The 15141-nt window shown below is 49.2% G+C and overlaps 1 protein-coding gene across 1 annotated transcript; it reads right to left on the bottom strand.

Annotated features, from left to right (window-relative positions):
• Positions 1 to 4388: 4388 nt before the first annotated feature.
• On the bottom strand, positions 4389 to 13129 carry LOC115080888 (TNF receptor-associated factor 5-like). Its single transcript, XM_029585349.1, has 7 exons — positions 12890 to 13129; positions 11544 to 11598; positions 10159 to 10257; positions 9850 to 10029; positions 8792 to 8878; positions 8566 to 8655; positions 4389 to 6769 (listed from the first exon to the last, which is right to left on the bottom strand). The coding sequence occupies exons 1-7, from the start codon at positions 12943 to 12945 to the stop codon at positions 5864 to 5866; spliced, it is 1473 nt and encodes a 490-aa protein (XP_029441209.1). The 5' UTR covers positions 12946 to 13129; the 3' UTR covers positions 4389 to 5863.
• Positions 13130 to 15141: the final 2012 nt, after the last annotated feature.

The raw sequence follows: 15141 nt of genomic DNA, 5'->3' as shown, positions 1-15141 counted from the left end.
TGCAGCCTGCAGATAAGAGCGAGAAGTCTTTTATGTGGGGGGGAGGGTGGGGATGGCCTTGTGTTACCAGAGGTCTGTGGGTCCCCCGGAAGCGACTCCGACAGACGATGGAGAACGAGAACGGCTGAGCTTGGTGCCCTGCCTGAGAACATTAGTCTGCTAACACTTTGGCAGGCTGCCACTGCACTAAGGAGTAGGGATGTGAATCGTTTTAGGACGATTAAAATTATCGTCCGATAATTTTAATATCGTCTTAAACCGTTATGGAACACAATACAATACAGATTCTAACAATTTATCGTTATAAATCGTTAGAATCGTGAGCCGGCACACTAAAACCCCCTAAAACCCACCCCCGACCCTTTAAATTAAATCCCCCACCCTCCCGAACCCCCCCCCAAATAACTTAACCTGCGGGTCCAGCGGCGGTCCGGAACGGCAGCGGTCCGGAACGGGCTCCTGCTCTGAATCTTGTCGTCTTCAGCCGGCGCCATTTTCCAAAATGGCGCCGAAAAATGGCGGCGGCCATAGACGAAAAAGATTGGACGGCAGGAGGTCCTTCCGGACCCCCGCTGGACTTTTGGCAAGTCTCGTGGGGGTCAGGAGGCCCCCCACAAGCTGGCCAAAAGTTCCTGGAGGTCCAGCGGGGGTCAGGGAGCGATTTCCCGCCGCGAATCGTTTTCGTACAGAAAATGGCGCCGGCCATACACGTATGGCCGGCGCCATTTTCCATACGGAAAATGGCGCCGGCAGGAGATCGACTGCAGGAGGTCGTTCAGCGAGGGTTCCGGCGCCTCGCTGAACGACCTCCTGCAGTCGATCTCCTGCCGGCGCCATTTTCCGTACGAAAACGATTCGCGGCGGGAAATCGCTCCCTGACCCCCGCTGGACCTCCAGGAACTTTTGGCCAGCTTGTGGGGGGCCTCCTGACCCCCACGAGACTTGCCAAAAGTCCAGCGGGGGTCCGGAAGGACCTCCTGCCGTCCAATCTTTTTCGTCTATGGCCGCCGCCATTTTTCGGCGCCATTTTGGAAAATGGCGCCGGCTGAAGACGACAAGATTCAGAGCAGGAGCCCGTTCCGGACCGCTGCCGTTCCGGACCGCCGCTGGACCCGCAGGTTATTTAAGTTATTTGGGGGGGGTTCGGGAGGGTGGGGGATTTAATTTAAAGGGTCGGGGGTGGGTTTTAGGGGGTTTTAATGTGCCGGTTTTTCGATTTTTCGATTTTTAACGATTTTTCACGATATTTTACCCCCCCAAACGGCAACAATACGATTCCCTCCCCCTCCCAGCCGAAATCGATTGTTAAGACGATCGAGGACACGATTCACATCCCTACTAAGGAGAGATTTGCTACTTAATGGGAAAATGTTCAGAAGGAAGCTTGAAAGCTTGGGAGGAAGAGGAGGGCACGTAGCAGGTGGAAGTTCAGACCTTGGCTCAGCCTGTGGGGACTTTTGGAGGAAAAAAAAAAACCTGGACAGTGGTAAAGCTTCAGTGCCAGAGACAGCGTCATTACTACTAGGAGAAGTGACATTTTGCAGAATTTTATGCACCAAATGTTGCGGTTCTGGCCACGAGCCCTTACCTCCGGACCTGCTCCCGCTTCCAGAGGCCTGGTTTGCGGCCTGGTTGGCGGCGTCCTCGCTGGGGCTGCGCCGCTGCGAGCCCTCCCATGGATGCCCGGCTCCTAGGTGTGCGCGAGTGCCACTTGGCCGCCTTTCTAGGCCGTTTCCCGCCAGTGGTGACTCTGCCCAACTCCTGACGTCAGACGCCACGGCCTTGATAAGCCGGCCGCGGCCATCCAGTCTTTGCCTTGCAACGGGTTAGCCTCCCGATGTCCTGTTGCGCTGTGCCCCGGAGTGACTCGCTTCGCTTCGTCGCTCCGTTCCTGCTACAGTTCCTGCTTGCTACAGTCCCAGCCTGCCTGCTACAGTTCCTGCCTGGTTCCAGAACCCAAACCCAGTTACAGTATTGCTACTGTCCTAGTCTGGTTCCAGTTACCTGTCCTGGTCTACAACCCACCTAAGTCCCAGCGGTCGGGTCCCTACGGGCTCCTCCCGGGGGGGGGGGCTTCAGCTTCCAAGGGTGAAGCCACCTAAGTCCCAGCGGTTGGGCTCCTACGGGCTCCTCCCGGGGGAGCACCAGCTTCCAGGGTGAAGAGCATCTACATCCTGCCTGAACATCTGCCTCCTGGTCTGCTATTCACTAGAGACATTGACCACCTTTCCCAGTCTCCAGCAGGTCGGCCCAAGGGTCCACTAAACAGAGACTCCCATAACACCAAAGGAGTATGTTTGTTATAAATGTTTCGGGATGGTAAAAACCGAGAGGTTCCACACAGAGCTAAAGGAACTCTCCTTCTGGAGCGTGCATGCATGTCCGCGCGGGTCTGGGGGGTGGGGAAAATTTGCCGGTGGCTGACTCCTCTTGTCGCCCCTCAAAGACATCTCCTGGAAATTTGATGTGGATCGCACGCAAAACCCCCCCCCCCCCCCCAAAAAAAAGTTATTAAGTGACATAGCTGAGAGCATAAGATGTGCCGTGCTGGGTCAGACCAAAGGTCCACTGAGCCCAGCATCCCGTCTCCCACAGTGGCCGATGCAGGCCACACACGGCCGGCAGAACCCACAGTCTTGCCGACTCCAAGGGATAAGCGGCGGCTTTCCCAGATCTTCCTGGCTTAATTGTTGCTTACGGACTTTTCTTCCGGGAACTCGTCCGAAGCTCTTTCAGACCCCGCGGCTTGGCCGCATCTTCCAGCAACAAATTCCATAGCTTAATCACGCGCCGAGTGAAAAAAAAAAACACTTTCTCTGATCTGTTTTAAATCTGCTCCCTGTTAGCTCCATGGACCGTCACACCTAGTCCTAGAACAATCTGAAAGGGTAAACAACCGTTCCGTAGTTACCTGATGCACCCGCACTCATGATTTTATAAACCTTTATCATATCCCTCTCAGCCTCCTCCGTAGGACACTGGAGGGTTATTCGTGGAGGCCACACACACACACATACACACACACAGGGTGATCGCAGCGACAGCCTCTCTCCCTTCAGAAACAGGCCAAAAGCAGTTGATAGATTGTTTGCGGCCTACTAACGAGATATTGCTACTTATGCCAAAAGATGTTCATATTTCTGCTGAAGCTACCCAAAATGTTTAATCCCGGACACGGGGATCTTGAATGGTCTTCATCAGAAGCGGCCCAGGGAACACTTTTGCTTACCTCTGCCTTGGCGGTAGACAAAATAATGTTTATGCACCTTTATAAAAAATGTTGCCGGGCTATTGCTAAATCCCTCTTAAGTTTACGGGTGAGAAGCGGGTGATGGAGCCGTGAGCCTTCATGCACAACTACCCGGGCTCTCCCCATGCCACTGCCCCCTCCACCCAAGCTCAGCCCCCACCCCCAACCATCGCAGCCACAGCCTTTGACTGGGGACCTCAGGGGGGAGGGGCCGCAGCCCCTTCCGGAACCCGGCTGGCGTGGACCCTAACTCTTGCCGCTGGGTATCACCGTTGCACAGTGACCATGGCTACCTCCCTCAGAGGCTGCGAGTGCCGTCCCTGCAGCATCCCCCAAACCCGGCCAACCTGGGGAGCGAGAGATCTCGCCCAGGCGTTCGACTCGAGTCCTCCACCTGCCATGTGCGTTTTAGAGTTTAAATTCCAGGAATTAATGAGCGCCTCCAGTATGCTCTTGTGTTTATTTTACAAAAGCCGGGTGGGTTGTGGCTGATCCTCTCCGCTGATGTTCTCTCACCTGAAACACTGCAAACGCTGACTATACTACCTGCAACCTCCGGGAATGCCTGAATAGGGCAAGAGGCTGGTAGCAGGCTAAATCAGATTCACCGGTCTGTGACTGTTCTTTTTTTTTTTTTTTAAAGAATTCATCAGAACATTCTTCCAGGCCGAGTACTTGGAACAACTTTTCTAGCTGGGGGGGGGGGGGGTATGGCCAAAGACTATTTGATTGACCTGCATCTTGGGTGGCGGCAGGGCAGGGGGCGGGGGGGGGAGAGGGTGATGTAGCCATAAGCATCAACTCTGAGGGTGCTCTGGGTGCTTGAACGCTCCCCAACATCAGATGTGCATCTCGCATGACCTCCTAGGTTCGCAGTAGGCTGGGATATTAGGAATGCTCAAGCGCCCAGAGGATCCTAGGAGCTGTTCCAAAACCCTCCGCCTGCCTGCTCGTTTGTCACAGCCGTGTCTGGGAGGCAGGACCCTTAATTCCTGTAGATGCTGTGGGCATCAGCGGCCCAAAAGGAAGGTCAGAGGTCAGGTTCTACCAGAGGCGGGTCAGAAACCAGGTTGTATTGTCAGGAAAATCAGAGGCCATATTTCATTGAACAGTTTTCCATCAGAAAAGGAAATAATGATCTTGTGATGTTAACAATATATTTTATTATACAATGCTTCAAGGTAAATAATTTACATAATAAATTATTCACAGTGTCAATAAATAATAACAGTCTTCTGGCAATAAATAAGTTTGAAATAACAAGGGAACATTTTTAATAAATACCCTATGGAATTAGTCTTCCCATAAACCATACTCAAAGACGTCTCTTTAACCTTTAGTACTGCATTACTGTTAAGGCGCACGAGGCAGAAGCCCCGCACTCAACCGTGGCACTTCCTGTCCGTCTCCGCCGCAATGAGCTCTGTGCCCCTCAGTTGTTGTCAAAACCAAGCAATCACTGTTCATAATCTGGAGACATCACAGAGTAAGACAGGAAGTGACATATATGGTTAGGTTTAAGCAAATGGGCAGCATACAGCAAGGGACTGATAAACAAAAAAAAAATCAGACACAAAAAATATCACACGTGGTAAACTTTCACCTGGAAATGACACAGACATGCTATAGCTAGAAAGTGACATAGCTGAACCCAGCACAGGAAGTGACCTGTTTGCAACACACTGACAGGAAGTGAGCTAAAAGCAGTTCTGCCAAAACAGGAAGTGACATAACATTTTAACTACAAGGGCACAAAATGATGAAAACAGGTACACAAACAGACAAAACTGTTAAGAAGAGTGATGATGACATTGCTAGTCACCGCTGGAAACTGCCCCAATAAATACATCTCAGCTCACTGCAGTCAATTTCCGATCACGAAAAGTGATACCAGTGCAAACTCTGTGCCATCATCACAGAAGGCATTATCACATAGGCTTAGGGAAATAAATGTACTCCAGCAGCTGAAAGTAAACCTATTAATCCTATCTGTCTCAGGCGCAATTTTGTCACAACATGGCCAGCCATTCCCAGCCATGGTCAGTGTCCACAGTCTACAGTATGGTCATCCCATGGTCAGCCATTCCCAACCACACTCTGTGGCCACCATTACAGTATTGTCACACTCCAGTTAGCCATTCCTAACCACAATCGTGCACAGCACCTCAATCACCTGTTCCTGAGATGCATTCCATGAATCATGAGCATCTCCAGTCACACCTATGTATTTTGAACTCTGTGTCAGCATCGGGCGAAACAGACAGACTTTGAAATATATATATATATATGGGTTTAAATAAATAAATTAGTAAAATGTAGTTTTTAAAAATGTGGGGGAGGGGGCACAGGGTGAACTGAGTCAATCAGAGACCTGGAATCTGAAAGGACCCATGAGGTTGGAGGTTTCATGCAGCTATATTTGACCGTCAAGAGGCTTATGTCATGATACAATTGGCATTCTCTGCAATCCCTTTGGTTGAAAGGGAACCCAGAGCATTCATCCCCGCTGATTACTTAGGAGAATGAAAGGGTACCTACCAAGGCCCCACCCTTAGCATATGACTATTCTTAACCAATCTGGGAGTCTGAAAAAAGCTACGAAATGTAGATGTTTCACAATTCAAGTCCTGTAGAGTCAACAATGACCTTGACGTAGATGGCATTATTCTTCATGTAGGGGCTGGCTGAGCCCAGAAGGAGATTGTGCTTGATGAACTGGGGGCTACCACTGGCTACATTCATTTGAGTCTTGGGCTTATGGAAGGAGGCACTCAAGGTGTCGGGGACAAAAGTCTCCCGGAAGTGTTTCTGCTGTCCAGACTGGTCAACCACCATCAACGTGACCTTCTGCCTGAAGGGCCAGGGAAGGATGTCATCATAGTCTCCCCTCACAATAGCCAGAAAGAGGGAGAGGTGGCTACCCTTTCCGCTGCCATCCCCATTAGGGTAGATCCTGCAGCACAGCTGGTAGCCAAAAGGATGAGTGGAGAAGACGGGGGAGTAAAATGAGGTCCTCTGTTCTGTCTTGGCTGCGCTCAAGTGGCCTGAGAAATTCTTGATCTTCCAGACCAGAATCCCATTGCTACTGACAGGACCAGTGGAGCCCCTGAGTCTAAGCTGGCTTTCCAGAGAACTATTCTTGACTTGAAGGTCTTGTATAATCTGCTCGTACTCCATACACCGCTGCTGCAGGTCCTCCAGGGCTCCTGCACACTTATCGAGGTCCTTGTTAAATCCACTAACTATCCTCTCCAGCTGCTTTGTCTTCTGGCTGATGTCCAACATAAGGTCCTCTTTCTTGGTCTCCTTTAACTCTCCTTCCCTGCCCCAGTTCGTCAGGTCCTGGCTGACCAGCCCTGTCAGCATCACCACCTTCTCCATGACCAGTTGCTTGAAGTTGGAGTTGGTCTCCTCGACCTTGTCCAGCCGGGACTGAAGGCTGAGGGTCTGCGACAGGAGTGCTAGAAGGTGGGCTTGTTGGTTTTCCTCCAAGTGGTCCTTCAAGCTCTCCTTCTGGGGCTGTGGGGAACACAAAAGGGAAAAAAGGGTGATTTCAAGCATCTCTGCTGGTCCCCAACAATTCACCCTAGCACACCTGGGCCACTGGAAGCAAAGATGGAACAAGAATCAACAGGGCTATCCTGTCTCACTGTTAATTGGCCCTCTTGGGATCCTATCACCCGGAGTGCAGCCATAGTCCCCTCACTCCCTTCCAGTTCCAGCCAAGAGACCCCCTGATACTTCTCCCTCCCACCCCCCCAACCAGTCCCCTGCCTTCAGCTTCTCTGGCAGCATCACTTTCAATGCTATGCAGAATGAAGATGATTCTAGCATTTTCTAGTTCCCATTGTATGCTCCCATTGGCAATAAATGGAGTCTTGTGGGCAAAATGCAGACTCGGTGGGCCGGAAATGCTACAGGAGGGTTACTGAAGGGCTGAACGAGGCCTGGCTTTACTCCCAGTACATCTATAGACGAGGGTGGCTCGGTGTCCTGCTTGATACAGAACTGGCCTGTTTTTTGTTTGTGGTTTGTTTTTTTTTTAAAGAAATAGTCCTGCCTCTTGCTTAAGAAGAACAGGGCGCAGAATTATCCCGTTTTCCAAACTGACCATACGCAGAAAAGATGTTAGACAGAATTTCATCTGAGTAGATCTAGGATTTTATAAAGGTGGGGGAATGTGCAGATGGTGTGGTGCGCAGTCACCCCTCCCCCCCCCCCCCTTCACCATTTCACTTTCATTCTCCCTTCTGTTCCTTCTATGATCCTCTCCATCTCTCCCCCACCCATTTCTGTTTACTCTCATCTCCCTCAGATTATTCTCTGGTCCTTGTCCCTCCAGCACCTCTCTGTCTCACATTCCCCTTAGATTTATCACATCATTATGTTCATTTCTAACTCCTGTTCCCCTTTGGATTCCCACAGGGATCTCTTCCTCTCCCTCTCTACCTCACCCCTCCTTTCCCTTAGGTTCTTCTCCATCCCTCGTCTCTCCAGGACCCTCATTTCACCCCACTCCCAGAATCCTCTCCATCTCCTCGTCTCCTCTCCTTCTTCTTGGTTTCTTGAGGCACAGTATTATGGGAAGAATAGCGGCGGGTCAGCCTGAACTCCCTGCCCTGCGGCAGCTCTTCTCCCATGGTGCCATGGTTCCTTTGTAATCAGGATGCACATGAGGGGAGTGGCTGCAGGGCCAGGGAGTGCCTGCTTACAGTGCCCCCCCTGTGTTGCTGACCTGCCGTCACTGCCACTGATCTGACCGCGAGAGAGGAGGGTAGGCGGGAGGCAAGGTCGGCCTCTTGAACGTGGTAATGGTTGGTGTGGCTTTTACCAAGGGGAGTCCCTGTATTTTTGGGATGCACCTGTGGCCACTTTATTGTGGACTTGAGGTTCTGAGTTTCTCTAAATAGTCCATAGATGTAGGAGGGGTGTAACCAGTCCTGGCTCAGCATGTCCCTGCTGACTTGGAGCCTTCTAAAGTGGTGGAGGGGCCAGCACCCCCAGGATGAAAAGTTTTTTTTAAGAAGTGGGGGGAAAAAAAGCAGTTCACAGAAAAAGCTTCCATATCCTGTTCTCCAGGGTAGGATGTATTAGGGTGTGCAGTCGTTTGAAACGAAATGGCAGGAAAAAAAAACGAATGAAACTTTGTTCCTCATTTTCGTCATGTTATTTGCCAATAGCGGGCACAAAAAGACCCAAAACACATTTTAAAAAGTGACACAAAATAAATGTAATAAATACTTTTTTATGCACTCACACGCACACGCACACAAGATGACAGGAGGAGGGGGAATAAAAAAATATTTCATAATGACCTCTTTGTGGCATCCAGCACTCTGGAAAGGGCAGGACAAAGGAGTGATGGTGAGATTTTCTGTCTTATAACCAGACTCCAGCGATGGAAACTGCAAGGAAGAAACACAATTTGTCATCCGTCTCTCTCTCTCCTTGCTGTTGCCTCTTTGTCCCTTTCTCCTCTCCCTCCCTCCCTCCTCCTTTCTCTGTTGCTGGTTTTCTTTTCTCCCTCTCCCTTGCCCTCACCTCTGATTTGACCTTGGCTGTCCTTGGGCTGAGGGTGCAGCAGAGAGACAGGCTCTTCCTCTCTGGAGAACTGCAGCAGAGATGATCCTGCAAAGGAAGCAGCAGAGAGTTCAGAAACTGACAGCACCCTCCAGACGGTCCCATGCACCCTCCTCTTGGCATTTAACAGCAATTCCACATCAAATTAAAAACCTCCATTCGCGGAAAGACACAAAGCTTTTAGTCCTGAATCAGAGCCACAGCACAAAAAGATAAGAAGTTACTGGGAGGGTACCCAGGGTTAGTATCTCCCTGGGTATCCCCCCCCCCCCAAACAGTTTTTATAGCCTGTTACACACAAATCTATTCATGATGGCTTAAGTACACGGGATCCTGTTTGAAAAGAGGGGATGGACCTGAGGTCCCGTCCCCCTCCAGCTCTAACCTTTTTTATGACTCTAGATGGTCTCCTGGGGTCCCTCCCAGCCCTAACCTTTCTATGAATCTAGATGATGATCTGAGATCCTCTCTAGCTATAACCTTTCTATGAATCTAGATGGTCTCCTGAGCTCTCTCCCAGCCCAAACCTTTCTATGACTCTAGATGATGATCTGAGATCCTCTCTAGCTCTAACCTTTCTATGAATCTAGATGATGATCTGAGATCCTCTCTAGCTCTAACCTTTCTATGAATCTAGATGATGATCTGAAGTCCTCTCTAGCTCTAACCTTTCTATGAATCTAGATGATGATCTGAAGTCCTCTCTAGTTCTAACCTTTCTATGAATCTAGATGGTTTCATGAGAACCCTTTAAGCCCTAATCTTTCTATGTCTCTAGATAACCACCAGAGGTCGCTCCCAGCCCTATCTTTATGAGATAGGAAACCTGAGAATAAGAGCAAGAGATAAAAAGAATGGGCAAAGCTGACATTGCCGAAGGATATGAGCTAGTAATTACACCTTCATTTTAACTCGTCCACTTCTACCCATCAAAAGGTCAGAAGAAGAGAGAGGGGGTCCTGAGAGGGAGAGGTAGTGTAGATTATGCCTCCAGTGTAGCCCTGTGCTCTCGGTCATACCTGTAATAAGCTGTAGGGGACAGATGCAGCACAGTGAGGGCAGGGCATCATTCTCCATGGGCACTCCTCAGCGAGGTGCTTTCCCAGGCTCTTCTCCTCCACCGCAGTGAACTCGCACCCCAGGGTGGAGTTTGGGCAAGGTTCAATGGCCAGGTAGCCACACGCTGATTGATGGGACTCCTGAAAAGAGGGACACCAAATGGGTCAAAGGTTAAGGCTGAGAACAAGCCCCGGAAATTTTCTCCTGAGGCGTAAATTCAGCAGCAGTCAGGCTTGCCCTGTGGCCTCAGGAAGCTCTGCAGAACCTACCAGGTACACTTTGAGGATCCCGGTCCAGGAGCATCTGGCATTGGGGCAGTGGACCTCTGTCACAAGGGTATCGTTCTCAGCAGCCCGGTCCCTGTAGAACTGGCGATGGAAGAGAGAATGAACCAGGAGTTGATTAAATTTAATTTTACAATTTATAGCCAAAGCCATTCCAAGGCATATTACATCATAAAATCATCATTAAATCATTAAGTAAGATAATCACGTAAAAAGGTGACATCATTACGTCAAAATATAACATTCCATAAAGTAGTTACAAATGTAGTGTCATGATCACATTCCCCCATCCTGTATTGATTACGTATCCTCGTATAGTCATTTTGAGCGCCCCATTACAGCAATAAATTCAAACTAATGGGACAACCACATTTTCACCTGTTTCCAAAAGGACAGGTAAGTCATCGTATTTCTGATACTCGCAGGAAGTGAACACATCAACTAAGTGCCAATCCTGTAAAGGGCTAAGCCAGGCCTGTTTTTTTGTTTCTCCTCATTCCCCCCCCCCCCCCTCTAAATCACTGCATGCTGGGAGTTGTAGTTCCTGCTATCCATAGGACCCATCAGAAGAACCGCAAATGCCGGCTGACCCTAAGCTTGTCAGCAATTCTACCAGAGGCCCTTCTCTATTTCACTTCCTCATTCCTTGCCATGGTTCTCAGCCCTGTCTGGTGGCAAATTTTATGTAATAATTTCTGTGGTGGCATTCTGTGTTCTTGGTCGTCTCTCTTCACAGGAAATTCCCTACCTCAGGTCCCTCTGGGATTGGGCCGCTGCCGTCACAGGTGGTTCCCCAGAATAACGCGGGCACGAGTTACCATGGCATTTGTATAGTTAACTCTTGACATCTCTCTTCCTCCAGCCCTCCCACCCTCTCTCTTTCTTTCCTCTGCTCCCAGCCGTCGCTGTCAGCTGTTGTCACCTTGTTCTGAGATAAAGCTCCACAGCCGTTTGAAGTTACCTGGAAGCGACGGGTCCCTGAGGAACCCACGGCTTTCCGATTGCCCGCATGTCATTGCTGACTCAAAAGGTCATCATGATGTCACTCAAGATGGCAGCCAACAGAAGTTGGGTTGGGAAGTGATTTAGATACAGTTTGAGTCCACATGTGATATGCAATTCATAAGAACATGCCACACTGGGTCAGAGCAAGGGTCCATCAAGCCCAGCATCCTGTTTCCAAAAGTGGCCAATCCGGGCCATAAGAACCTGGCAATTACCCAAACATTAAATAGATCCCAGAAACAGTCCCCTCCCCATCAACTCTGAGCATCGTTGATCCAAGCCTGGCCCAGATCTGTCCAGGAGTCTGAAGAGATTGGGGCAGTGTTCCCCTCCCCCCCCCCCCCCCATCTCTTCCCAAGACTCACCTGTTTAGGAGAAAGCCGTTCCTGACACACGGTGCACACCGCTTCTGTCCCATTCCTGGGGGGGGGGGGAGAAAGTCAGGCAGGTCATTAATGTACTCATAGCCTTCTCCTTTATTCCTTTAATTATACTCTGTTTTGTCTCCCATTTCTCTTCACCTCCTTATTTACCTCCATTTATACCCCTTTCCCCCTTCCCCTGTCCTTATACCCTACCTTTTTCCCTATAGCAACCCTTTCATACCCCTTTTCTTTTTCTCCCCTCCTCTATCCTTTAAACCTTACTTTTCCCTATAGCGACCCTGCCTTTCTGAACGTATAATTTGTAACGTCATATATAGTGTCTCCTGTATGTACTAGTTAAAGATAAGGTATACTATTGTATATAAGACTTTTTGGAGTGTATAATTTATATAAGGTTATCCACAGTCCCTTACTGAGTGTATCATTTGCAATGCTACTTATTATGTTCTTCTGTTGTTTTCCATCAGGTACAGTTCCTTTTCTCCTCTTCCTGTTTTTCCCTCTCTTCTCTCTTCCTATCTGCCCCCTCTCCCCCCACCCTGGTTTTTTTGTATTTTCCTCCTTCAGTTGTATTGTAAACCGGCATGATGCACCCACGAATGTCGATATATAAGAGCAAATAAATAAATAAAATAAACGTGAGAGATGGCGGGCATCGCTTCCTCACCGCCAACCCCCCTACCTCCTGCAGCCCCATTTCTGCAGGCCAGGAAGAGGACGCCAGTCCAACCCTCCCACCAGGGGGGGAGGGGGGGGAGCCACGTTTTTTTCACCATTACTGAGCGCAGAGCGAATCCCGTGGGATTACCGAGGACTGCTGCAGGGGGGGTAAAGAGATGGATGTGGTGCCCCCTCTCCCACCACCACCACTAAAATTCCACCCCCCCCCAAAAAAAAGCGTGAATGAAAGCTGCAGTGCTTCATACTGCATAAAAACAAAACAGCGCACAGAGCCTGACCGCGATGCGAAAATGCAAAAGCTGGGAGGGGGAGGGGGAGTACTCTGAATTTTTTGCTATGAAAGTGAAAAGTTATAATCTCACACGTGTTAAAAAAAAAAATGCCTGAGCCGAAGGCTACGGGACAAACCGTGTGACATCCGTGTGAGCAAGAGAGCCCGTTTCACATGCAAAGCCTTGGAAATTTTGTGGCAGAGGTAAAAAGCTTGTTTTACAATATTAAAAAAAGGTGTGACGTTTACGTGAAAAAAAGGACACATTTCTTTGGAAAAAAAAATACTACAGGGAAATCTGCGCCAATGAGCGTGAGATTAAGTAGGCCAACCCCCCCCCCCCCCATTTTCCCTCCTCTCCCTCCCGTCTCACCTGAGCAGCTTCGTGGTGCATCCGGCGCAGTAGCGGTGCCCGCACTCCGTCTGCATGGGCTGGAGGAGCAGGAAGCCTGCAGGATGAGCACAGTAACCCGGTGCCAAGCGAGAGATCGGTGGGCAGCAAGGCTGACACCAGAGCCACCATGATAATCACCAGCTCGCTGCCGAGACGTGAGAGCCCGGTCGGTGCAGGGAGAGCCTAGGAGAAGGCAACAGCAGCGTCTTCTACGGAACTAGGAAGTGGTAGACGGCTCTTATGCTTTTATGAGTTTCAGAGTTGCCCAACCCCATGGGAAATCTCCCAGGCTTTTGAGTCACTGGCTGCCAAAGTACGTGCGTAAGCCCGGGCTCTCCCGCCTCCCTCCCTTCCTATTTTGTTACTGGCACAAACACTGAAAACAGTTTTCGTTTTTTTAATTTTTGCAGGGAGCAATTGCGATCACTTCATGACCAGCAATCCCCAGCTTTGCCCCATTACAGATGTTCACAAGTAATCCCCCCCCCCCCCCCCCCGCTTCTTAAAACTCCCACACACATTGAGTTACAGAGACACACACTGATGTTCATACACCCCTTCCCCACATGCACACTGAGATATAGAAACATACAGACACACGTAGAATGGGATACACAGACACTTACATTCACTCATGCACAGATGTTCATACGCCCCTTCCTCAAATACACGCTGAGATACAGAAACATACAGACACACGTACAGTGGGATACACAGACACTTACATACACTCATGCACAGATGTTCATACACCCCTTCCCCACATGCACACTGAGATATAGAAACATACAGACACACGTAGAATGGGATACACAGACACTTACATACACTCATGCACAGATGTTCATACACCCCTTCCTCACATGCACACTGAGATATAGAAACATACAGACACACGTAGAATGGGATACACAGACACTTACATACACTCATGCACAGATGTTCATACGCCCCTTCCTCAAATACACGCTGAGATACAGAAACATACAGACACACGTACAGTGGGATACACAGACACTTACATACACTCATGCACAGATGTTCATACACCCCTTCCCCACATGCACACTGAGATATAGAAACATACAGACACACGTAGAATGGGATACACAGACACTTACATACACTCATGCACAGATGTTCATACGCCCCTTCCTCAAATACACGCTGAGATATAGAAACATACAGACACACGTACAGTGGGATACACAGACACTTACATACACTCATGCACAGATGTTCATACACCCCTTCCTCACATACACGCTGAGATACAGAAACATACAGACACACGTACAGTGGGATACACAGACACTTACATACACTCATGCACAGATGTTCATACGCCCCTTCCTCAAATACACGCTGAGATATAGAAACATACAGACACACGTACAGTGGGATACACAGACACTTACATACACTCATGCACAGATGTTCATACGCCCCTTCCTCAAATACACGCTGAGATATAGAAACATACAGACACACGTACAGTGGGATACACAGACACTTACATACACTCATGCACAGATGTTCATACACCCCTTCCCCACATGCACACTGAGATATAGAAACATACAGACACACGTAGAATGGGATACACAGACACTTACATTCACTCATGCACAGATGTTCATACGCCCCTTCCCCACATACACACTGAGATACAGAAACATACAGACACACGTACAGTGGCATACACAGACACTTACATTCACTCATGCACAGATGTTCATACACCCCTTCCCCACATGCACACTGAGATATAGAAACATACAGACACACGTATAGTGGGATACACAGACACTTACATACACTCATGCACAGATGTTCATACGCCCCTTCCCCACATACACGCTGAGATATAGAAACATACAGACACACGTACAGTGGGATACACAGACACTTACATACACTCATGCACAGATGTTCATACGCCCCTTCCCCACATACACGCTGAGATATAGAAACATACAGACACACGTACAGTGGGATACACAGACACTTACATACACTCATGCACAGATGTTCATACGCCCCTTCCCCACATACACGCTGAGATATAGAAACATACAGACACACGTACAGTGGGATACACAGACACTTACATACACTCATGCACAGATGTTCATACGCCCCTTCCCCACATACACGCTGAGATATAGAAACATACAGACACACGTAGAATGGGATACACAGACACTTACATTCACTCATGCACAGATGTT

This window comes from Rhinatrema bivittatum, chromosome 19 (assembly GCF_901001135.1).
Source record: "Rhinatrema bivittatum chromosome 19, aRhiBiv1.1, whole genome shotgun sequence".
Taxonomy (NCBI): Eukaryota; Metazoa; Chordata; class Amphibia; order Gymnophiona; family Rhinatrematidae; genus Rhinatrema; species Rhinatrema bivittatum.
Note: the sequence above shows the minus strand (reverse complement) of the source record. Positions and strands in the feature narration are given on the sequence as shown.

Bases quoted from the DNA above. Each gene is read 5' to 3' on its own strand.
- LOC115080888 (XM_029585349.1), bottom strand. From the start codon at position 12,945: ATGCAGACGGAGTGCGGGCACCGCTACTGCGCCGGATGCACCACGAAG. The intron at 8,879-9,849 runs GTATGACCGAGA...CTTCCTTTGCAG, and splicing joins TCCCCTACAGCTTATTACAG to GATCATCTCTGCTGCAGTTC. The intron at 8,656-8,791 runs GTGAGGGCAAGG...TCTTCCTTGCAG, and splicing joins CAGCCAAGGTCAAATCAGAG to TTTCCATCGCTGGAGTCTGG.